This window comes from Tamandua tetradactyla, chromosome 21 (assembly GCF_023851605.1).
Source record: "Tamandua tetradactyla isolate mTamTet1 chromosome 21, mTamTet1.pri, whole genome shotgun sequence".
Classification (NCBI taxonomy): domain Eukaryota; kingdom Metazoa; phylum Chordata; class Mammalia; order Pilosa; family Myrmecophagidae; genus Tamandua; species Tamandua tetradactyla.
Window position 1 is genome coordinate 35,346,588 of NC_135347.1, and position 26,066 is coordinate 35,372,653.

At 39.1% G+C, this 26,066-nt stretch overlaps 1 protein-coding gene across 1 annotated transcript in view; it reads right to left on the reverse strand.

Annotated features, from left to right (window-relative positions):
• The window catches only part of RHOBTB3 (Rho related BTB domain containing 3), a 69,313-nt gene that overhangs the window by 18,208 nt on the left and 25,039 nt on the right, over window positions 1–26,066 (reverse strand). Inside the window, exons 7-9 of the mRNA XM_077139116.1 lie at window positions 16,071–16,183; window positions 13,047–13,167; window positions 943–1,116 (exon numbers count right to left, since the gene is read on the reverse strand). Coding sequence (XP_076995231.1) covers window positions 943–1,116; window positions 13,047–13,167; window positions 16,071–16,183 — 408 coding nt within the window. The remainder of the gene's footprint in view (window positions 1–942; window positions 1,117–13,046; window positions 13,168–16,070; window positions 16,184–26,066) is intronic.

Genomic DNA, 26,066 nt, shown 5'->3' on the forward strand with positions numbered 1-26,066 from the left:
AATATGCCTATGGACAAGCTAAGATATCCATTTTTTGATGGTTCTAAGCGTGTAGTTTCTTTTCTTAAATAATAATATTAATAATAACAACAACAATAATAATAATAAAGCAGTGAGCCTCTGAAGAGAGATATGGCCTCTTTTTGTATTTATGGGGTGCCCTGCCTGGTTCTGCCATCTCAGTCCCTGGGACTAAGCCACCTGGGGCTAACTCCAGTTGTGTTTGTGGTGGGCGCCATCTGGTGGCCAAAATGTGAAGCCGGCTCAAAGGGGCCTCCTCCATGCTTGCATCCTAATGCTCCAGACCCACTGAAGAGATCGGGCTATTTCTTCAAACTGTCTCCAGCCAGAAGAAACTTACTCCAAACTTGTAGAGGGTGGCTCGTAGTCAAAGATAGTTTTGGGTCAGCAAATAAATTCTACATTCTATGGGGCATTCTAAACATCTTAGGAAAAGTTGTTTGGAGGAGACGAACCGAGGCAGGTCAAGTAAAATCCCATATCCTCTGAGCAGAGAGAAGATCAAGGGAATCTCAGAATCCAAAGCCTTCGAAAGTGCCTCAGTCCTAAGTCAGCTCCATAAAAGCAGCTGCCCAACCCTCCTGCTTGCAGGGAGGGACAGTGCTCCAGAAAGCGCTCTGCCCCAGCGTGCAAAACCAGGCCAGCCTTCGGGTCCTACAAGACGCCTCCGATGCTGGTGCCTGCATGGTGGTCCCCACACTGTGCAATCTGAGAGCCCACAAGGGGCGCCCAGCCACTGTTCTCCCATCTGAACGGGATGAAAATTCATTTGTCCCAATACCTCCCGCAGCGGCTTAGCACATTCATGACATCTACTGCGACACACTGCAACCGAAAACACAGTTCACACAGAAGCAGTTTATCTAAATGGGTGAAAAGAAAGAACTGTGAGACACCATCTAGTATTACAGTCTGACTCACCTGGGCAGCAGGAGTCTGTGTACAGGTATTCCAGGAACGACAGGAAAGTCTCTTTGGAAACACCGTAAACTGGAATCAGAACACTCTTGGCTTCCACGTAGTTGCCATTAAACATGGCTGCCATCACTTCACAACGGGCCACCAGGATGGCCCTGTGGGCTGGCACCGCTGCACCTGCAAGGCCCAAGGGGAAATAAAGACCTTAGCTAAGCGAGGCAAATCTGCAGTTTAATTCAGCAGCCTCCATTCTAAGTAGAGTGCCAGTGATATTGCATTAGGGAGGCACAGCTAAGCGCACGCGCAGAAAGCAAATCTTGGAACGAATCCAGCATGAATCCAGAAATTTTATAGTTTTTAACTGGAAAATAAAAGGTAAGGCAACTATTTATTACTTAGTTTATATATTTTTTATATTTCCTAAAAATTGAAATACTGAAATGAAATTGTTTGCATCATGTTTTTATAACAAAACAGTTTTCCTTTCAAATTGGCTTGAAATAACACCACCGCCTCTGCCTTTGTGTCTCCCTCAAAAAACACCACCATTACCCTTCGTGGTCAAACTCAAAGCATAGTCCTGACCAGAATCCCCTTAACAGAAGCAGAAAACTGTAACCAAGGCCTAAACAGTCCACAGATTACAGTAGGAATTGCAAGGAAGTCTCTAATGGAGTCTAGGAGAGCAGCTGAGACCTAGTGGAAAATTTGGGAGGGGATGACCTTGTCATCCCTACTGTCTCCCCAGCATATTACCTCTTTCCTTTCCTAATGGAACTATGTCTGCTTCTGGAAAGGCCAGAATTTAAATTTTAAATTTTAAAAGCCCATCAGCCTATATTCATCACTGAAGCTCATTAAACTAAACTGACTCTTTAGTTACAGCTTCCTAAGCTCTCCAGGTCCTGCTCCAATGCCCAAAGGGAGCACCAGCCCGGAGCACGCGTAGCCATGGCTCATGGGGTGGCGAAGAAGTTCTCACACTCCTACCACCTCAGGAGACCATGAATCCACACTATCAGCCTTCGGTTCAGTCAAGGTCAGTTCAACAGATCATTATTGAGCACCAATCAGGCTCCGATCACCACGATTGATACTGAAGAGATAAAGATGAGGAACAGGGAGTCACCCCTACTTTGTTAAGCTTTTAGTGTGATCGAAGACACCAGAGCCAATGTGAGGGACAAAGCTGCAGCCCTTCCAGGAAGTAACTCTATGAGCTAAACTACTCTGCTCTACCCAAGAGCCTTCATCTGTGCATCCCTAAAAGTTCATACGTCCCAAAGTCATATATTCTTCTCTAAAATATTTACAATTATTAGGTTCTCTGTTCCTTTTAAGTCCAGGCAGAACATCCACTGGGTCAGGAAGGAAGGAAGAGTTGCATTGAAGCACAGTGTTTTTCTCCATAGCCAATCACACACAAATAACCCCTGACATTGCACTTCTGGCCCACTGCTTGCACTGGGAGTAGCCATCACCACCCCACCCCACCCCCACCGGCCTATGGAACAGTGGGAAGCAGGTGAGGTGACCAGTCCCACCAGGCCATCACATTCCCCCATGCATCTTCTCCTATCCACACCTTCCCCCCACCTCCGACGGTCTCCTGGGTTTTGGACTGCTTGGGGATACCCTCCATTCTACAGTGCCCATCTAAGAGAAGGACCAGTTTCCATAGTAAAAGCATACTGGATATCCCATAGCTTCTCTGTATTATTTGTATATAACAATGAAGAGTTCAAACAGGTAATACAACTGAACACGTCACTTTAAAGTTTCAAAATCTTGAAGTTAAGTAGGGCACACCATGAAAAAATGCAAAGGAAAATTAGAAGCATGCTTTAAACAAACTAAATAACTTATCAATTGGGTTAAGCAGAGGAAATTAAGATTGGTCAAAAGTACAAAGTGGATTGTAGATGGAGGTGGAATTTGGTAAGTAACCCTGAAACTAACAGACATTTTCGGTTGATAATATGGCTACAAAGAGGTTATAAAACCAGCAACAAATCACTCAGTAAAGTAAGCCCTTAAAGTATTTCAAAGTCTATTTCAAGCTTAGAATTTAGTTTTGAAAGCCATTATACTGCCAATTAAGACAACATCAACTTCCGTTTTATACCTTTTAAAACTACCGTTTCAGTGTTATAAATTGTTTCACTGTGATACTGAAATACAATGCCTCAGAACAGTCACATATTTTTAGCACTGCAATAAAGAAAAAGCTGAATGAACATAATTCATATAAACGTAATTATAGCCCAACCTGCAATAGGATATAGTTGAAGAATTACTTAGAAAAAAAACAAAACAATGTTCTAGTTAAAAGACAAACATGTTTTTCAAAATGTCAAGGCCCAAAGTATCTCTACTTTGTATTATTTATTTGATGTTACAGTTTTAAGAAACTTTTCATAAGGAAAAGAGGTATCAAAGTGAAACAATTTAAAAGCTTAAGTGTTCAAGGCACTTGACACGGAGTTTCTAAGATCTTTGTTTTTACTGATACTAAAATAAATACTACATTTGTTATACTTTCTCCATATTATAGTCCAGATTTCCAAATGAAATTTTCAGAATTGTTTTGGTTTTAATGTGAACACAGGATACCTGTCTAGCTCAAGGGAGATTTAGAACATGTACTAGACAAGTAAACAAGGAAACAATGTAATTTTGTAAAAGCGTTTTTCATGTTACGCAGATTCAAATGCCAAGACACTCAGATTTTTCTGTACCAGGTTTAAATGTTTACCAAGACTAAATTTAGAACTGCAGAGTAGCTTTCTTTTTTTAATGGAAAAAGATACAAATCTGAGATACGAAAAAAAAAGTTGGGTTTGGTAATAAATATATATACACATATATTTGATGAATAGCTATTATAGGGATAGTAAATAGAGTTTAGATCTGACGGCAACTCCAGCCAGGAACTTTTTTTGGGGGGACAGGGCGGGCAGGGTTCATGGTCCAGGAAACAAACTCTGGTCTCCTCCATGGAAGGCAAGTATTCTACCACCGAACCTGTGCACCCAGCCTGGAACATTTTCAAGGCACAATTTAAGGCACCTGGGTTTAGTAGGAGAACGTGCCCATGTCTCATCAGGACTGGCTGTCATTGCGGGCGGGGCGGGGGCGGGTGGTGGTGGTGAAGGGTCGACTCTATATGCTACGTCACTGCTAGCTCTTTTAGCTCTTTATATGTATTATCTCCATCCTTCTGACAACTCTGCAAGGTAGAAATTAGCACCCCTATTTTGCAGGCAAGGAAACCAAGGACCAGAAACCTAAAGTAACACAAGCCAAACCAATGCAGTAAATATGCATCAAAGCAAGGATTCCGGCCAGGTCTTTCTAGCCCCAAAACCATGTCCCTGCCACCCCATCCTGCTGGTGTTTCAATGCCTCAGCTCCAGACTGAATCGTTTCCCAATTTCTATTCTCATTCTGGTTTCATTAAACCTCTCATGAAGTTGAGTGATATGCTTAAAACTGGGAAGGCAATGAGTTAGTTACATGTGACTTCTAATTTATTTTTATTGAATGAAAAGAAAGCATTGTACTTAAGTGGATAATTATTTAATTTTAAGGTATCATTCTCATTACCACACATTAACCACACTAACATTATATCCAAATGTGAATTATTTCACAAATACAAATCTCTCAAAATGTGCATTTTCCATCGTAAATATTATAAATTCCTAGAGAAAAGAACTGTAAGCTTATTTAAAGGTTTTACTAGAACTTATTTAAAAAAACAATTTAACATTAAGATTTGAGGCAAAGTTATCATCTAACCATTTCACTTGGAACTAATCTTATGGTCAATATAAATAAACTTAAAGTAGCTAATACTTTTCCTTACCATTTCTGGTATAAATATCTAAATTAACAAGTCAATCACAGAGGCAGGCAAGATGGTGGCATAGTGAGGTGTGGAGTTTCGCTTGCCCTCCAGGGCAGCTAGTGAATAGCCAGGAACAGAATGAACAATTGTTGGGAGGATGTCAGTAACAGAACACACATCATACACTAGTCTGGACCAGGTAGAGCGGCTGAGATTCCACACAACACTGTAAGTCTCCCAGGCCAAGGAGGCCAGCGCCCCTCCCCAATGGACACAATAGGCTGGTTCCCATGGAAAAAGAAACAGACCCTGCTAGGAACAAGGAAGTCAGCTCAACAAAGCTCCAACTGCAGAATTTACTAACAAATTCAGATTGCTGAAAACAGGCCCTGAGCACAGATAAACCTGGAGTAAGCACTAAAGGAACCGGGAGTTTTTGCCCAAGCAGAGAGTGGGTAAGACTGATGGGGAAAAAAACACAAAAAAATTGAAGCTTTTTGAGTTGGACAGCACAAAATACTGGAAAAGGACTGGGCTCCAAGAAAGGGGGGCACACAGAGCCTGAGAACACACAGACCTGTGTAACAACTCCAGCTCTTGATCAGCAAACCCAGGGAGCTGGGGTCTGGCTCTGAAAAGCCCCCCCTCTTCCCCCTGCATTTTTTTTTTTTTATATATATACTTCTTAACAACTCATTGGAGAGAACTGTGAGCATTCTAAGGCTTCAGCACTGCCAAGGGCAGGATTAAGGCAGGTCTGAGAGACAACTGCTAGGCAGGTGAATGGGGACCATTCCCTAAAGGGTGTATCTTCCCCAAGAAAAGGGGAGCTGGGCTCAGCTAAGTGGCAGCTCTCCTTCAGGGAATTCAGGCCCCAGGGGCTGGAATATAGAAGCAACCTAGGCCCACCTTCTACCTCAGCCTCTGTCTCAACCACACTACAGGCAGGGAGAGGATGCTGAGAATTAAAGGCACCACATCACTTTACCCTGGTAGGAAGCTGCGATTGACAAGTGCCACATGCTGGGCAGGACAGGAAAAGCACAGAGTCTAGAGGCTTCATAGGAAAGCCTGACAACTTGCTGGGTCTCACCCTCAGGGAAACTTGATACTGGTTACACCGTCCTCATGAGACATGGGCCTGTCTGGTCTGGCAAAATCTGACTGTGGTCTGTAATATCTGAGGAGACCAAAAGGTTCCATATAGGCAGCGCAAGAACCAGAAAAACAAGAGCTGAAACAATCTGTTCAGTTGAACAGATGCTATGCTAGAGGTCTAGAATAAGTCGTAAGAAATGCTAAAGAGCAGATGGAGAACAAAGCCAACCACCAAGAAAACCCTAGATAAAAGAACAAAAATGAACCCCAGAATAAAGTAATTAAGGAAATTAAATGTCTAGATACCAGGAAAAAATAATGAGTCATGCTAGGAAAACAGAAGAGCTGGCCCCGTCAAAGGAAGAAACCAACATTTCAAATGAGATACAGCTGTTGAAACAACTAATTAAGGATGTTTGAACAGACATGCAAAACCACATCAAAAATCAAATCAATGAGTTGAGGGAGGATATGACAAAAGAGATGAAGGGTACAAAGAAGACCTTGGGTGAATATAAAGAAGAACTTGAAAGTCTGAAAAACAAATGGTGGAAATTATAGGAATGAAAGCACAATAGAAGAGATGAAAAAAAAGCAATGGAGACCTACAAGAGCAGATCTGAAGAGGCAGAAAAAAGGATTAGTGAAATAGAAGGCGGAACATCTGAAATCCTAAATACAAAAGAACAATAGGGAAAAGAATGGGAAAATATGGGTCTCAGGGACCTGAATGACAACATGAAGTGCATGAATAAATGTGTGATGAGTGTCCCAGAAGGATAAGAAGAGAGAAAAGGGGCAGAAACACTAGTGAAGGAAATAATCACTGAAAATTTCCCATCTTTTATGAAATACATAAAACTATAGATCCAAGAAGCCTAGCATACCCCAAACAGAACAGATCCAAACAGACCTACTCCAAGACACAAGTCAATCGCAAAGTTAGAGACACATTTATAGGTCAAACAGCTATTTCCATTTACAGCAAGTCAGAACAACACTGAAATTTAGCCAGCTATTAATAATTTAACTACAAATAAAAACCATAGGCCCAAGTGTTATCACACTGAGAGGCATTAACATGACCTAAAAAGTAAACCTCCACCCTCTAGGCCTGGTATAAATTTCCTAAGACAAGAATATAAAATAAGATATGTGAAAGAACGCACTTTAACTCTGAATTAAATAAAGCTCTGTCTAAATCATTCTGAAAATCTATTTTTTCTAGTAGCACTAACCAGACATTTTAACCTCACCTTCAGCACCAGCCCTGAAGTTAGAAAAGCCTGGAGGCAAATCTCTCATCATCACCATCACCAGGCAACCAGCACTGTGATACGAAACCACTTACTTTACCTCTTTGCATCTCAGTCGCAGATGCTGCAATAACAATACCAACATATGGGGTGTTTTGAGACTTGTTCATTACATATTTAATCTCTACTACAGTTCTTGTCACAGAGTTAGGGCTATTATTATTGTTAATATAAGAATGTCTTGATATTAAAAGGTTCAGTGGATCAGAAGAGATTGATTTGCACAACTTGGGCTTCATGAGTCCAGATTAGAACATTAAAAATAGAGTCATATCAACTTTGCAAGAAAAATTGAGATATAGGACACTTAATGTTGGCAAAGATATGGTAAAACACTCTCACACACTGCCAATGAAAATATAAACTGTATAACCTTTCTGGATACATACAATTTAAACAGCATATATAAAGTCTTACAGATGTTCATATACTTTGACTAAGAATCTATCCCAAGGAAGCAGTCCTAATTTAAGAGTAAGGTCTTTACACTAATTCTTCAATGCAGCTATTTCTAATACTGAAAAAGTAGGAAATACCTAAATGTACACTATACTGAAAAAATAGAATATATACCATACAATGGCATTAAAAATAATGTTAACAGAGAAAAACTTCTCAACCAAAAGAGGAAAAAAGAAATGAGACAAAACAGTGTCAGTAGCTGAGAGATTTCAAACAGAGTCAAGAGATTATTCTGGAGATTATTCTTATGCATTTTATAGATATTTAAAATCTTAGAGAGGTTAGAGGGAAGTGCCTGAAACTGTACAGCTGTGTTCCAATAACCACATTTCTTGAAGATGAATGTATAATAATATAGCTTTCAGAGTGTGACTGTGCAATTGTGAAAACCTTGTGTCTGATACTCCTTTTGTCTACAGTATGGACAGATGAGTAAAAAATATGGATTAAAGAAAAATAAACAATAGGGGGAACAAAAGTTAAAAAAAATTGAGTAGACTGAAATGCTAGTGATCAATGAAAGGGAGTGATAACGGGTATAGAAAAAAAATAGGAAGAACAGAGTTAAAAACACATTGGGTAGGTCAGGACACGGTGGCTCAGGAGGCAGAGTTCTTGCCTGTCATGCCAGAGACCTGGGTTCAATTCCCAGTGCTTGCCTATGCCAAAAATATATATATATCGAGTAGATGAAAATACTAGTGGTCAATGAGAGGGAGGGGAAACGGGTATGGTATGCATGAGTTTTTCTTTTTCTTTCTTTTTCTGGAGTGATGCAAATGTTCTAAAAATGATCATGGTGATGAATACACAATTATGTGACGATATTGTGAGCCACTGATTACACACCATATATGGAATGCTTGTATGTTAAGAATGTTCATGTTTGTATGTTGTTTTGGTGTGTCAATAAAAATTTAAAAATAAACAAAAAATAAGGCTAACAAAAATTGATGCTTATGATACAAGTCTAAAAACAAAGGCTATAAATTAGATAAATAGTAGTTATTACATAGTCCCTTTTATTAAGCAGAGGAGAAAATGACTGGAGGGAAATATGTCAAATGTCAACAATGATTGTTATTGGGGAGTAAGATTATAGGTGATTTTTTTTTTGCATCTTTGTATATTATTTCACTATTTTACAATGAGTAATTGTGACATTTTTCTAGTCATCGTCACCCTCATCTCTTCTCTAAAGATAACCACAGTTCACACTGTGGTGTGTATCTTTCCAGACCTTCTCCTTTTTATAGATTTAAAAACATAACCGACGTACTTCTCACATGAGATAATTCCGTACAGGAGATACGGCTGTATTTTTAATGTTCTAGCCCGGGTTGTGCAAATCAAAAGCCAAATCTATGTTCTGTATCAGTCACATACGACTTTCATAATCATGAAAAAATTTCTTTAGGAATATATAAAGTCAACTAATTGTTAGTTAAGGAGAGCTATCAATTAGACAAATACTTCTCTCCTTTTTCCCTCATTTAGAATGCTTCCAGTTTTTCCACTTCCCCCTATATTTTTTGGAAGAATTCCAGAAGTACCTCAGGGAACTTGAGCACGCCACGAGAATAACCACATTGAAGTGAATTCAAATATGCCCCATTCCATTCAGCAGGACAATGGACAATTCAACCCCTAAAAGGTGGTTGAGCTCCCTTGAACTTCCTCCAACCTAAAATTTCTCCTTAGTACTCTCAGGAGAACAGAAAAAGGGTGGCAATCAGCGAGTTACCCAGAGCTCAACACTAAAAGGACCTTAGAATCCTTGTGGCTCACCCTCCTCACTTCACAAATGAGAAGGTTTAAAGGTTAGAAATGTTAAGTGACTTGCCCAAGGACACCCACAGGTTAGAACGCAAACCCACGGCTAGAAGGGAAACACCCTTCCATTCCACAGCTTCTCCCCACTTCCCCGGGCTCTGCAGATGCCAGGCTTCCCAGCTCCTGCAGCTGAAGGCAGGGAAGCTGCTGTCAGATCCTACTTTCAGCCCATTCTTGCTTCTATCCACTCCTGATGCCCTGCGAGGTTTCATTCTTGAGCTGGGGAGAGGCTACACAGAGAGCCATGGCAGCTCTTACTTGTCTCCAGCATGGCACATAATGAGCTCTTTTTGACCCTAGCCCAGTTCATAGGGTGGGGAACTTGCCTGCAAAACACTATGAGGTGGAAATAGGAGAGAAAATAAGAGATTATAAGCAAAAAAGGATTCTCCAGTCACTGCTTATCTCTTTTCTCTTAATAAGATATATATTTCACATGTTGCATATTTTCTTTGAAAATCTTCTCAGTAGGTAACAATAGCATAATATTTACTATTAATGTCTCCTGTGAAAATGATAAGTAAATTTGGTAGCTATATATTATAGCACAACAGAGAAAAGTGGAGATGGGAGACAATTCCTAATTTCACTGACCTTGGTAGGTTCAACTTACAAAGTCTGTTCCTCTCAGACTTTGCTACATTAACATCCCTAACAGAGAGATGGAGCCTCTCTTCATAGACTCATTACAATGCAAGCCTTCTTGTAGATCATTTATGTTACAGGTGATGATTCTCAAGTTCAGAATCATTAACCTCATTAACAACAATCATTTATTAAGAGTCTGTTAAAGGTAAGTCAGTTTTAGGGTCTGTAGGGAACACAGAGATGTAATGACATAGATCCTTTCTTGTTGGTAACTGTAAGTTCTACCTAAGACCAGGAACTAAGGCTTCCCTCTCACACTTAAACTTCTAAAATATATACTGAAAGGATGAGATTAATCACCTGGAGAATAACCCCTGAATCTCTCTCTAAGTGGATGACTGAGAAGTTTGGGAACATTCAAAACTCTAAACAAGGTAACATAGGTTAAATGGAATTTAAAGGACTAAAATATATTTATGATTTAGAGACTTAATTGATTATATCATATCTTATTTATAGAAAACACTGTGTGACTGTTGAGACCGGCCAGTAGCTGACGCTATTTATTCTTAGCATCATCCAGGAAGGTAAGAGATGCTCAATCTGATTACGTAGTTTTACTATATTATACTCTATAATACTATACTCTTTTACAAGATAGAAGACATTCATGAGAAGTCATCATGGCCCAGATGAAATACCCTGGTATGTTCATCACGTTACCTCCAGATTTCTAATTCTTTTCCTGGTTATGAAAGCATTGCCCTAGACTGTCTTATGGTCTCTGAAAAGGTGTACCCCTACCCTATCCCCATCTTTCTGCTGAACATGAGTCCAATCAACCCTAAAACACAAGTATGACCAAAGGACAGCCTCAGTGTCACCAGGAAATCATTTTTTCTAAATATATACATTTTTTGTTTTATTTTGTTGACACCAAGAAATCATTTGAAGAGCAGAATTCAGCCATGTCCTTTGGCATTGGTCATCTTCTTTGGAGAACATAGAAACTACTATTCCATCTTTCCAAACTGAACTTTTTCAGATTAATTTTGGAAAGATTGAAACACTTCTTTACTTACCAATCATCGTTCTTCTAAACAAGGGATGAGTTCCTTTCTGTTGGAAGGTGAAGCTTCTTAGATGACACACACAAAAATATCTCTCTCTCTTTCTTTTTTGTATGGATAGAGTATAGCAAGAATTTTTACCAAACACCTTCATCAACAGAGATTTTTCTAAAAGCTAATGAGGGAATTCTGTAATCAGTAGGCGCTATATCCCTGACAAGGCTAGTTCTACTTATAATGAATAATTTATGAGAGCTAGCTTTCGAGACCAACTGGATTTTTATTCAATAAATTAAAAATCAGATGTGAGACTATTAGGGGCTTAGAATCAGTTTTAGATTCCACTAAAATGATGAAAGGGTTGCATAAAGTCTGTGATCTCGTTAGTTTTTTTTTAATTATGTTCATGTATTTCAAGGTCATTCTTCTTTTCCCGGTCTCAGCGTCCCAACTCTCAGTGCACACAGTGCTGACACTAGCTTGGCAGAGGGCACTTTGGAAAGTTTCCAATTCATTCTTTGTCTTGGCAAGTGACCAAAGTTTAAAAGTAAAACAAATCTTTCTGGGAAAGACTTTAAAAGGTAGATGACTATGTTAGCTGCCATACATCTCTATAAAAAAATCTGGAATTATATTTCCCTGTTAGTAATAGCCCTCCTGAAATTCTATGTAGTCAGTTTGGAAATTTTTCCTCCTAACCTTCTTGCATAACTGAAGCTACCTGGCAATTTTTTTTTTCAAATGGGTTGGTTTATTTCCAGGTGGTACAGAATTTGAGGCAGAGCAGAGACTGAAGAGCGGACATGGAAGGATTCTGACCTGGGCTTAGTCTGCTCTCACAGTCAAGGTAGGAATGGCTGAGTGAGAATTAACAAGAAATGAGCTATTGTATGGTTTCTTCTTTTCTACAAAAGTTCTTTCTTCAATGTGCAATAGGTTCCAAGACAAAACTTCATTCTAGCTATAGGTGGAAAAGATGTTACAGCAGGGAATCCAGATGTTTAATCAGAAATGGAAGCAAGGGTCACCATGGCCTCAGACACAGGAGCAGCATACTTTTTGCCAGATTTCTTTATCCCACTGGTGGCCAGAGGGCCCTTCCTGCAGTTTTCACTTTTAGCTCCTACAGTTTCTCTGTTCTTCTTTTTGTTTCTGCTTGAAAGCCTTATCTTCCTTAGCCGTTTCCTTGGCCTACTTCTTTGTGGGGAGACATGTTGCATGCAGCCCCTTCCCCACACCTGCCCTGGCAACTCATTTTTAAGAGTTATCACCCAACATAACAGAATTATGTAAGACAATAATCAATAACAGACATCCAAACAGTTTGTTTTTATTAAAATTACATAGCATTACTTCCCCACAGAGATAAGCAGCAGCTCTCAGCGACTCTAGTGAGAGCAGTTCTCAGAGTGCCATGAGGAATAAAAGTACAATGTCTACGGGTTCCAGGTAGGACAGGCATAGAGTCACTACACAAAGCCCCCGCACCAGCAGACTCTCAACCCATATTTACTTCCTTTTGCATAAATTAAAAAAAAGGAAGGAAGAGAGCTAATGTAATTTTAAGGGGATTGTTTTTATATGAATGAAAAACTAGGATCTTAAAGCAATACACACTCAAAAATAGACAACAGCATATCTCAGGTAGTCCCCAACCCCTGCTGTTCCCTAAAAGTGAATGAAACACACGGTAAAGTGGGGTGGGGGGCACTTAGGAAGATACATATTTCTCATTTTAGTAAAACTATTTCCGTGGAATATGTTTTTGAAATTCAGTCAGTGTTAATCTACAATCTGCAATAGAGAATAGCCCTTCCTTTCCCTAAAATATTCAGAGGTGAAACAGAAAAATAGAAATGAGTAAAAGACTTTGTAAAGGTTGAACTGTACCTTGAATTTCGAAGACAACATCAGCAAGCATAGGTTTATTAAGGAAAAACTTGAGGGAAGTGTTATAAAACCATAGAGGTTTTCTGGCTTGATAGGTTTTGCAATTCCTTAAGCAATTAATCTACAAGGAAAAACACAAAAACAAGGGGAAATGTTGTATAATATGCTTTGATAATGCACACGGGCTGATTTGAGAATCTGGGAAACTGTGCTAAATTTCTGCAGAAATAATCATCACCTGCTGTATGGCTTCTCTGATGGCAGCTTGCACTGGAGCTTGCCCTTAAGAACTATATCTGCCGCCTGCAAATAAACTATAACAATAATAATAACAATAATAACATCCCACATGCACAGCAGTAAATGAAATGGCTAAGTAAAAACTCAACTCGACAGCTAACATAATGCATGGTTCTAAACCCCCATAGGTCTTTGTTATCTGGGAAACAAACAACAGTAGTTCAATCTCATATGAATGCATAGTGAAATATGTTTTCCAATGTAATCTATTTTGGTCTGCAATTAACAAACCACATATATAAAAATTTCATTTTGTAATTAGGAAAAATATTTATATATAACTTGCTACTGTCACACCACACCCTGTTACTGCTTACTAGGTCTACATTTTCTCCTAAAGGAATGAATATTACAAAATACTTGAGAGCGATGAATTGGTTCATCTCCATTTTGATTTACAATTTATAATCTTAAGTCTCTTACCCACCCACCACAGAGACCCGCCTCTATAAAAGTGTGCCTGGGTCTCTGAACTGGAGCTCCAGAGAATCTCTTTCCATAACAACACTTATCTGTCCTTTGATCTGCTCACTCTGACTGGTGGCCTGCAGGGATAGTGCCTCTGTCCTGGTGGTCACCAGCCCTCAGGATTTGGTGCTTTATTTATCCTTTCTGTGACCCTCAATCCCAAATGCTGTGTTTTCCGACACCTGTGTGTTCCAACCGTGGAAGTCAATGGCCAGCCCCTCTTCCCGCACACTCTGCCCCAATCTGCTGAATCTCAGGGCCTCTGCCTGGCTAGCTAAAGAACTCAGAAAGCATTCTCCCTGACAAATAATCTGACTTACAAAATTAGCGATAATAAGTATAAATGACGCCTACCCTCCTCTCTGGATTAATCTACTATGGACACGGTGAAATTTAAAGTCTTTGGCAAGGGATTAAAAAAATGGTATTTTCCCTCTTCACAAGGAAGAAAACACACCCCACAACAGTATCCATGAGCAAGACAGAGAAACAAAACAGTGTCATACACTCTTAGTCCAGTAAAGTATATCCTCAGATCCTATACCCAATGTATCATGATACACACTGAAGGAAAGGGGGGTTAGGTTTCAGGCAGTTGCCACACATAAAGGAGAATAAAAGCCAAAAGCATCACAGAATCTGAGAGCTAGCAGGGGCTCATCCAGTGTAGCCCTCATTTTACAGGAAGCCCTGAAAAGTTAAAAAACTTCTCAAAGCCACAGAGATAATCCGTGTCAGACTCATAATTTAAATGTACTCCCAATTTATCCCCATGCCATACTTAGTGAATCAGAGACCCTCACCCAGGAAGAAGGGGTAGAAGAGATCTTCTCTCCTCCTGTGCAAAGGAGGGAATTGGGTTCAATATCACAGAATCATACAAAAGCCCCAGCCTCTCCCTTTATCAACAAGAATCCATTTTATTCTCAGCACTCAAAGGAAGGACTATTCAGAATCAGACCTAAGGGAAGGCTCAGGTGCAAAACAATCTTTCGTATAAAGGTTATGTATTTGTACAGCCTGAATATTTTGTAGATACTTTATGTATGGATGCACTCACACTCACACACACACACACACAAAGATTATTAACCTGTATAAACAGATCACCTTGGTACCTATGTTCCAAATCAGAAAAAAATAGGAGAACAGAAGTTTGATGAGAACAGAGATGCACACTTTTATTGGTCCATGAAATAAATTAATCTAGAAAACTTTTGAGAAATAGAATGCTGGTATATGGACACTTTCTATAAATGTATTCTTTAGTTGAATTAGATTGCAGGAGAGCTACTACTCTGCTACACACCTGTAAAACCAGACAGCTTTTATATACCTGCTTCAGTGTCACTGAAACAAGAGTAAAAAGGTCTTGCCCCTTAATTCAAGGCTACTCTGTTTTTTTTTTAACCATTTTCCCAATGGTTACAGCTGGAAATCTCTAAAAGTACTGTTTACATTTTAAAATATTAACATAAAACTTAATAATTTAGGTTGTAGAAATGACGAAAGTCATCTGTAAAAAATGAAAGGAATAATCATTTTTTCTTACAATTATGTAAACCTATACTCTGCTACGCATTGCCCACAATTACCTTCTTATCTACTGTAGCCAATTTGTTTATCATAGAATCTGAAATAACAACACACTGGCTAAATATGTAATGTAGCTACCTTAGAATTGAACAAATTGTATAATACAGCTGTCTTAAAATTTAAAGCTTTTAGAAACTCTGTGCAATCTAAGTTACTAGACTTTTAATGTTTACATTTTATGACCATTTACAAAGTCTACATTTTTCATAACATTGAATCTAGACTTGCTAAAAGAAAAATTCTAACTGTCCAGCTGGCTAAATAAGTCATTTCTCACAATTCTTGAAGGTAACACACAGAGAAACTGCTTTGCTCCTGAAAACTATGTGGACTGAAATTCCATGGAGAAAGCATCCCCTCCAATAAAGCTTTAGTGTAAGAGTACAATAGGCATAGATTGCCTATTCCCAGAGCTCCAGGATAATGTTTCAGAGGATAGGATGCACAAAGGGACATTTTAAAGACATGGCTATAAATATTTTAATTCTTACACGAATCAAAAATCTGAGGTAGTAAGAAATTACATTTATTTAAGTGAGAAAAATATATACTGAAGGAAAGCATGTATATTTATGTTATTTGACTCTTCTCATGACAGTATTATTATTCATCATAACATATCAGTTATAGTTCAGACAAAATCAAGGTAAACCAATTTACCTTTCCTGGTGTTTTTAAAATGCATTTAACTTTCTCAATTACATTTGAAACATCTCCAGAATCTTTCAACTTCTTCCTGATATCTTCTTCCAATTCTTCCCACTGAAAAGCACCTGCAAATAAATTAATATATGTTGGATTTTTTCTGTTAAGCAGCACTTAAGAAAAAGAAATCTTTTATTAGATATCAATGTTCCCTTTTAAAAGTATTTTCTTTTAATTTTTTGTGACCAAATATATCTCCTTGTAATTAAGCCAAAACATTTAATCAGTTCTCACATTAAAAAAAAAAAAAATCGGTTTGCCCCACCCTAAATTATTTCTCACAACCTGATGTCTTTCTCCCTGAAGGTCTCTCTGTTAAAGGTGGTCAACTATGGGTAACAGCAATGGCCAGAACATTGCAGTGCATAGCACATGTGGCCCAATACCTAAATTATTTACTTGCCCTGGATAAGAAGGCAGGATCTGTCCTTTTCCGAGGTTGAACTAAAGCACATTAATCACGGAAGACCACGGCTATCAGCAGGTAGACTACGCAGTAGGAAGAGAATACATTCAGATCTCATACACTGCCAGGGTCAGACTGAAATGTTCAATAATCAAATCTACAGAACCAACCTGAAGAAGGGAGCTCCATAAACTTCCTGCTGAGCCTCATGGTCATGCCACTAGAGCAAAATCAGCACACCTGGACCCTTCTTTCTGGTCTATTCGTCCAACTCAATTCAAAGCCACCTCTTTTCAGCCTTGCTTAACTTCTGTCGCCACTCTGTTAGTTCCTTTTCCTCTGTCTCATGAAACTCCTATTTTATGGTGAGCAAAAATTCACCATCTCCCAAGCACTCTTGTCACTTGGCCAATGCAGCCCCGGTGGAGTCTTCCTGCTTCTGGACGTCTCCCCATAAAATCTATCCCATGTACTCAATGCAGTAAGTGTCCAAAAGTACATTCTGATCATGATAATCCCAGAGATCACCTCCCATCCATCCCATGGCTTAGAGAAGAGTCTGAACTCCTAAAAATATAATTCAAACCATCTAGTGTGGGATGATGGCACTGTTGGGAGACAAGGTTGTAGTTCCATCTATGCCATTCATTACTGGCATGACTGTTTGCAAATCAGTCACTTCTCTGGGTAAGTCAGGATCTTTTTCTCTCTGCTCCCAAGCATGGATACTGGGGAGTAGGGGAGCACATAAACATTTAATGAACCAAAGCAACCAAGCAGCTGCAGCCAGCCTGTACAGAGGGGACTTCAAAGCTAATCTGAAGTCAGACCGATAAGCCAGTGGCTCTCAGGACTCATTACCACTGATCTCTGTGGCACCTGGCACTCTTGTGTACCTTTTAAACTTTCCCTCACCTGATCTTTGTGGTTTCCACACCCATCTATTCAGCGTGTGCTGAGGGTGTGGAGCCCTGTATTTTAGCATTTGCTATTTCTGTGGAGTAAATACTCCCACCATGGTGAAATTCATGCTACCAACTTGACATCACAGAACACGGAATCGAGACGAGATGAGTGCACCTGGTTCTCCAAGCCAGTGCCAGCTGGCTCCAGCACACCACTGCTGCTTCTTACCTTTGACAGCCCTTTTCCTGACCTCACTGTTAGCTCCCCCTCCTCCTGAGACCTCAAGACAAGCAGTCTAGAAGAGCCCTATGCCTCTTGTTTTCCTCTTCCTGCACTAATGATTTTTATCTGTGGGGTCACATACTCTTTTCAGAATCTGATAAAGTCTTCAGATCTTCCCTCCAGAAAGTTTCACGTGCACTCATAGACATTAAAGTCTGTACAAAATGTCAGGGGTACATACAAGAACTCCTTGGAGGGCAATGAAATCGATGGAAGAAAATTTACTCTACACCAATGATTCTTAATCCTAGTTGTGCATTATATTTACCTTAAGATGTTCTATAAAATATTATTGGAAAAAATAAAAAAATAAAAATATTATTGGAGGGAGGTCTCACCTCAGACCAATTAAATTTGGATTTCTGGGTTTGTGTCCCAGGCATCAGTAAGTGCTTTAAAAAACATCCCAGATGAGACTCATTGAGAATTGATGACCATTGCTCTTCCTGGAGAAATCTCAGCGTTAGTGATAAGCAGCAGTGAGTGTGAAGTATTTTTGGCCATCCATGCTCGTGCATGCTAAAAGGGAACACAGATACTGTCTTCTTTTGGCATGGGCAGGCTCTGGGTCTCTGGCATGGCAGGTGAGAATTCTGCCACTGAGCCACTGTCACAGATATTGTCTCTTAAAAGTAAAATTATATTAATTAAACAACAGCTACACAATGTCCCCATTCAGAAGATTATCTGAAAGCAAGAAAGCAGCAAATAACGTAAATATATGGGTTTAGTGGCAGTTAAATCTCCAAGGGCCACTGATTTGTTTGGGAAAAGACAGAAAAATTTAAAAACTGAAAATGAAAGCAAGAATATTTCTCAGGAACACTCTAATGATTGAACTGTTTCCATAATTAGAACTGCTAATCAAGTCACCTATAACATTTAGAGATCCTAATAGAGCAATGATCCTTGGGCTGGGATTTCTTTAGTTAATGCTCAGGGAGCTTAATTTACTTAGATTCATACAGCCCGGTATATGCATATGTACAAGACTGCTTTAAGGCAGTGCAGAAAAGAGCATGCCACAGAATGCTTCCAGAACTGGAGAATATTACACAAACAGAAAAATGAAAGCTCATTTTCACATATTCATCTACTCTGGCAATATTTCAATGAGTGATGTGAAATTCCAAGGGCCAACTGTGACAGGAAGCACTCAAAACTAAATTCTTAAGACTCCTACACCTGTTTAATTTGTAAGCATAAAGGCTACATCAAGTATTGTAAGAGTGTTACAACCATATGTCATTTAAGGAATACTCCATGAAAACCAGAAAACTGCTAGCCCCACTTTTCAGCCTATCCCTTCTCTAGAATTAGTCATTAAATATTTACACATTTTGTAACATTTTGTAGTGTTGGTTGTTATCCAAGAGAGAATTAATAGATACAAAACAGATATATCTTTACTGTGTCTGTTCAGAAAGTAAAATAAACTGAAGCCTTATCTATAAGGGGGAAGTGTTAACCAGATTATCAAACAGGCCCATCCCAAATATAGAATCAAATGTCCATGGTGGTACAATATATACAAAATTTCCTAAAGGTAAAAAAGTTTGTGGCTTAAAAATGATTAAGATAGTCATTATAATTTGATCCATTTATTTATTTATTTAAAAGGCTAGAGAGTTTTTTTTTTAATTCCATTCTCCTTACCCCCCTATTGTTTATTTTTTTTTCTTACTCATCCGTCCTTACACTGGATAAAGGGAGTGTCGGTCACGAGGTTTTCACAATCACACTGACAAACCTTAAAAGCTCTATACTCAATCATCTTCAATAATCAAGGCTATTGAATTACAGTTCAACAATTTCAGATATTTCCCTCTAGCTACTCTAATACACCAAAAACTGCAAAGGAGTACCTATATATTGCATGAGAATAACCTGCAGAATGACCTCTTGACTCTATTTGAGATCTTTCAGCCACTGTAACTTTATTTTGTTTCATTTCTCTTCCCCTTTTGGTCAAGAAGGCGTTCTCACTCCAACACTGCCAAAGCTAGGCTCATTCTCAGCAGCCAGGTCCTACGTTGCTAGGGAGATTTACACCCCCTGGGTATCCCATCTAGAGGGAGAGCAGCAGGTTCACCTGAGGAGTTGACTTAGAGAGAGACTATATTTGAGCAATAAAAGAGGTTCTCTGAGGGTGACTCATAGGCATAAGTTATAAGTAGGCTTAGCCTATCCTTTGCAGGAATAAGTTTCATAAGGGCAAGCCCCCATATTGAGATCTTGGCCCATCAAATTAGCAGTCCCCAATGACTGCAAGAGTATCAGGTCTTCCCCAGGTGAGGAAGTTTAATATAGTCACCTTTTCCCTAAATTTCTCAAGGGGACTTTTTAAAATTTATTTTTATTAATAAAAGCAATCAACATACAATACAGTCTTAGCATATGAACATTCCATACTTGGTATGCAATCAGTGGCTCACAATATCATCACATAGTTGTATGTTCATCACCATCATCATTTCTCAGAACATTTACATCACTCCAGAAAGAGAAATAAAAAGAAAAAACTCATACATACCATACCCCTTACCCCTCCCTCTCATTGACCACTATTATTTCCCTCTACCTAATTTATTTTAATATTTGTTCCCCCATTATTTATTTATTTTTAATCCATATTTTTTACTCATCTGTCCATACCATAGATAAAAGGAGCATCAGAACAAGGTTTTCACAATCACACAGTCACTTGTGAAAGCTATATCATTATAAAATCATCTTAAAGAAACATGGCTACTGGAACACAGCTCTACAGTTTCAGGCACTTCCCTCTAGCCTCTCTAATACACCATAAACTAAAAAGGGATTATCTATATAATGCATAAGAATAACCTCCAGGACAACTTCTCGACTCTATTTGAAACTCTCAGCCACTGACACTTTATTTTGTCTCATTCCTCTCTTCCTCTTTCAGTCGAGAAGGTTTTCTCAATCCCTTGAATGCTAAGTCCCAGTTCATTCTAGGATTTCTGTCCCACGCTGCCAGGGAGGTTTATACCGCTGGGAGTCATGTCCCACGTAGAGAGGGGGAGGGCAGTGAGTTTGCTCGTCATGTTGGCTGAGAGAGAGAGAGAGGCCACATTTAAGCAACAAAAGAGGTTCTCTTGGGAGTGACTCTTATGCCTAATTTTAAGTAGGATTAGCCTATTCTTTGCAGGGCTAAGTTTCATATGAACAAACACCAAGATTGGGGGCACAGCCTATTACTTTGATTGTCCCCACTGCTTGTGAGAATATCAAGAATTCTCTGCTTGGGGAAGTTGAATTTTCCCCCTTTCTCAACATGCCCCCAAGGGGACTTTGCAAATACCTTTTTATTCACTGTTCAAATCACTCTGGGATTTATTGAGGCATCACTCTGGACAAACCTACAAAATCTCATGCCCTACTCAAGGTTCCACGTGTTTAATTAAGCTGTCCATACATGTTATATTAGGAGATGCACTAGTCAAAATATAAATTTTGTACCAAATAAATATTTTTGCTTTAGTCTCACACATAAAGTTTTAAAACATTAATTACTATCTATTTTCAACACCCTGCATTATTGAGATTCCTTTGTTCTTTCTCATACATAACATTTTTAAATTTGTACATTCAGTCACTATTATTGTACCCTCTAGGCATTCTAGATTATACTATCTCAGTCTTTATCGTATATCTTTCCCCTCAAGGAGACTTTGTAAATGCTTTTCAATCTTCCGCCTAGATTACTCTGGGATGTACTGGGCATCACACCATCCTGTACAAACCAACAAGATCTCACTCCCTATTCAAGGTTCCATGTAGTTATGATGGTGTTCAAATAAGCTAACCATACAAGTCAAATTATACAGTGTGCTACCGTATGTATAAATTTTGTACCAGATAAACAGAGATAGGCTTAATATGGTTCTTCAGTCCATGTTTGCTTAGGACAAATATTTCTGAGTATGCCACGTTATGGAGTTCTAGCTCTGCATTACCAGCCTAACTGATAGAAACACAAAGAATCAGCTCCTTTCTTCAACAGTTCACCTACATAAGCCATGCGTAAGCCAGTTCTTCTGTGTTCTTGTGTTCTGTTTAAAATTTTTAAAATTTTAACAAAAAAAGACAAGCCAGGCCCCCTGAAGTCTCTAAGAAAAATGTTGGTATAAATTTTGTTTGACTTGATAAAAAACACTTTAAAAAACAGCCACAGAAATTCAAAGAGTAAAGAAAAAATCATTAAGTGGTTAGAAATTTTCTTTTTTAGTGGGAATCTGGGTGATTCTTTTTTTCTCTTTTCAACATTTTTTTCCAAAATTGTTTTATTGTGTAACAGCTTAATCTTAAATAAAAACAAAACAAACAAACAAAACTCATAGCATAGCTTTTGCTGAGTCAGAAGTAATCTATAAATAATTTGAAAATAATTAACAGGTACCTGCAGAACCAGTTCTTTTCCTTTCTCCTCAATTGGGAACAGGGTTTCCCCACAGCCTCCCTCGGCAGCCCCTGCCCCTGCTTATCCCTGACACCACCTCCTGCCTTGGCCATGACTTACGAAGAGAAACAGGACAGACACCATGAGCTCAGTGTAAGATTAAGAGGCCTGTGCTCTGAACTAGCTGAGAACCTGGAGCTCAATAAGTTCTCCATGCCACCATGCCCCCCTTGCTTAAGTTTCCACTCAGCCACTAAGTGTTCACTTCCTGTGGTAGGTAGATTCAGTTGTCAACTTGGCCAGGTGAACATGCCTAGTTCTGTTGCTGTGGACATGAGCCAATGGTATGTGAACCTCATCTGTGGCTCATTACATCTGTAATCGGCTAGGAGGCGTGCCTGCTGCAATGAATGATACTTGATTTAATTGGCTGGTGCTTAAATGAGAGAGCTCAATGTAGCACAGCCCAAGGAGCTCAGCATACCTCATCTCAGCAGTCGCAGCTCACCCCAGGCCTTTGGAGATGCAGAAAGAAATCACCCCAGGGAACATTGTTGGAACCCAGAGGCCTGGAGAGAAGGTCAACAGAGATCACCCTGTGCCTTCTGGCATAAGAAAGAACCTCAGTTGAAAGTTAGCTGCCTTTCCTCTGAAGAACTAATGAAATAAATCCCCTTTTATTAAAAGCCAATCCGTCTCTGGTGTGTTGCATTCTGGCAGCTAGCAAACTAGAACACTTCCCCTACCTCACAAAGGGGCTACAAGAAGGCACTGGAGGGAGTCGGGCTCCAAACAGCTCAGTATCCAGCCAGCCTTGCAAGCTGACTCCTTTATGACTTGATGCCCTAAGACTCAAATGAGTTCCTCTCCTATGCCTCTAGGCTGAATGCTATGCCTTAATTCTCTGGCTGGTATATCCAGTTCTTCAGGATAGGTGCTCCAGCTGCTTCTTGAGGTCCAGAGTACAGCATCACCTGGAAGATTATTGGGAATAGAGAATCTCAGGTCCTACCCTGACCTACCAAGTCAGAATGTACATATTAACAAGACCCCCAGGTGATGAGTATGCACTTTAAAGTTTGGGAGGCACTGACCCAGATCATGAGGGACTAGCTCCAACTCCAATCACCTGCTGTCAGAATGCTGGCCTTCCTGAGGGTGATTCCCTGAGAGGTGAGAGCCTTTTAACTGGACTCCAGTCCTGCCTGCTCTATTCCTTTCCCCACCATCTCCAGAAATAAGCTTCCTAAAGCCTAATCTGATCATGCTTAAAATTTAGAACAGCTTCTAAGAATGGCAGGAACAGCTCTTACTAGCTGTGCCAGCTTCTTCTCCTGCCAGCCATTACCTCCCACCCATGCTCCAGTCATGGGAAACAATCTGTGGTTCCCAGAAAACAGCAGTTACCAAAGGTTACATTTTTATTAATTCAAATGTACCCCAAATTACAGTAAATATACCAAAACATATAACAGGTAATGACTTTAGGGAAGGGGCTTGGGGAATTGGGGGTCTGTGATATGAGGACAGCATCTTCTTTTCTTTCTCCCTTTCATTCCCATCTGCATGGATTATTTTTGCAATTAAAAAAAAATACTCCCTAGGAAAAAAGCAGAGTTAGTAACTGGAGAAATACCTATTTCACTGTTTGTATTGAAGAGGATATAACTGACTTCAAAGTGTTCATATGCCTTTGAAAATATTCAATGGATGTTATGGGAAACTTGCTGAATAATTCATATTATTTCAACAGGAAAATCACTGAAAGTCAAATACTTCCCGAATAAGTCTTTAAACATGCCATTAAAATAGTTTTTCTTTTCTTTTAAATTTTAAACATTTTGGTTTTTCAAAATGTGAGATTCAAAGTTTAATGTCCTAGTAAAACAATATAAAAATCTACAATCAAATGAAGTCCATAACTAGTCTGGCTTATTCATATGGAAATTCACAGCTATTAGAGCCTATTCATTAATTCAATTCAAAGCTAGAGAAAACCTGCCAAATTGAAGGCACTGTGCTGGGTGTGCTGTATGAATGGTTCCTTATACTTTTTTTTATAAGACAATGTTCATTGAACAATGAATTTAAGACCTACCACCACTTCCTACTCTAATATTTTAAAATCCACCAAAATCTGCATGTTGCAACTATGATTTTCAAAGCTTTAACTTTTATTTTGACTTACAAAATTAAATAACCACAACCCAAGGCAAAAGGTCAAATCTTATTTTTAACATTAAGCATTTGAACTAAAAGCTATAGCAAAACTTTCTTTGCACAATTACTTACTTGCATTGTTCTCTTTACAAACTTCTCATCTGTCCCCAATTCTAAACTCTAAAGTCTAAAAACAGATCATAAACATTTCCCTCAGACACATCCCAGAGAAGGAATGGCCTAAATCTAATAGTTCATAAGTGGAAAAAGAAAACTAAAACAGAAGGAAGTCTCAGAAAATTTACATTTAGAGGCATACTTTAAAAATCATTTATATCCATTCTTTTCCATTCTTATTTGGGATAGTTAAATGTGAGATATTCTGTTCATTTACTAAAATGACTCATAAAACTCCTATTCTTTAGAGTGTAATTGTTACTGAGTTTTTCAAAACAAGGAGAGTGTGGACAGAAAAGGAAGAAAAGCAATCGATAAGCTGACTCTTAAAAAGATAAAGTGATGCACCATGCCCTGATCAAGATGGTGAAATGAGATGCTTCAGGGCTCCAGTCCCATGGAAATTTTAAGCAAGGAACAGGACCTGGGAGAGCCATCTTTCTCAAAACTTGGAAAACACTACAGGTTACAATAACAAGGCATGTGCTGAATCTAGAAAAAAAATAAATGGCAAGATCTCATGGTGTCCTTGCTGGACCATGCCCCATCCCTTCACTAGTGTGGGTTTCTGTTCCCAGGCAGCAGAGTAACCTTGACATAAAAAACTAGGAACATGTATGTCTCTGCCAGTGTGTCTAGGGGCAGCTTGAAGCAAAACCATAACATGTGTCCCAGGCTTGACAACCCAGACTTTGTCCTGAGCCTAGAGACAGCTCACAGAGCTCTCCTATGGAACTCTACAGGAGAACAGTCAAACAGCAGGGGGCAAAAGACTGCTGGTTGTGGTGCATGCAGGTTAGCACCCAGGACGATGAAGAATCAATTTTTCTCAGGGGAACAGGAACACGTGTATCTATGTAACTGGGGGGATTCCTAGAGCCATGCATACATGCCTAGGACAAGATCCATATACTTTGCCTCAAGCTATTTTCTAAACTCACTATTAAGATAGCTAAGCTCTGAAGGAGAGTACTTGTACAGGCCAATCTGCAAAGATTGGGAATAGTGTTTCCTTTCTTTTCTAATTTTTGTTTGCTCCTGCCATTCAAGGACATCTCTGTTATAACACTAGCTGGATACAAGTTTAAGAAACAGATACCTTATGTCTAAATTCCAGAGATGACACATTAAAATATCAATGTATATCAAATCAGGGTATAACATAAGATTACAAAACATGCAATGAAACAAAAAACACGGGTCCATGCAAAGGAGTTGGATAAAGCATTAGAACCCATCAATGGGGAGGACCAGACCTGGGACATACCAACAACTTTTAAAGATGGTCCAAAATATGCTCTAAGGCAAAGGAAAACATGGACAAAGAGCTAAAGAAAATCAGAAAAATGATAGATAAACAAAAGAGAATAACAATAAAGAGAACTTATAAAAAAGAAACAAACAGAGCTACAGCTCCCTGTAACAGAAAGAAAACATTCCCTAGAAGGGTTCAACAGCAGACTGAACATGGCAGAAGAAAGAATTAGTGAACTTAAAGACAAGACAATTGAAACATTCAGTCTGGAGAAAGAAAAAAGAATGAAGAAAACTAACAGAGCCTGAGAGACCTGTGGGATTACATATACCAATATGTGCA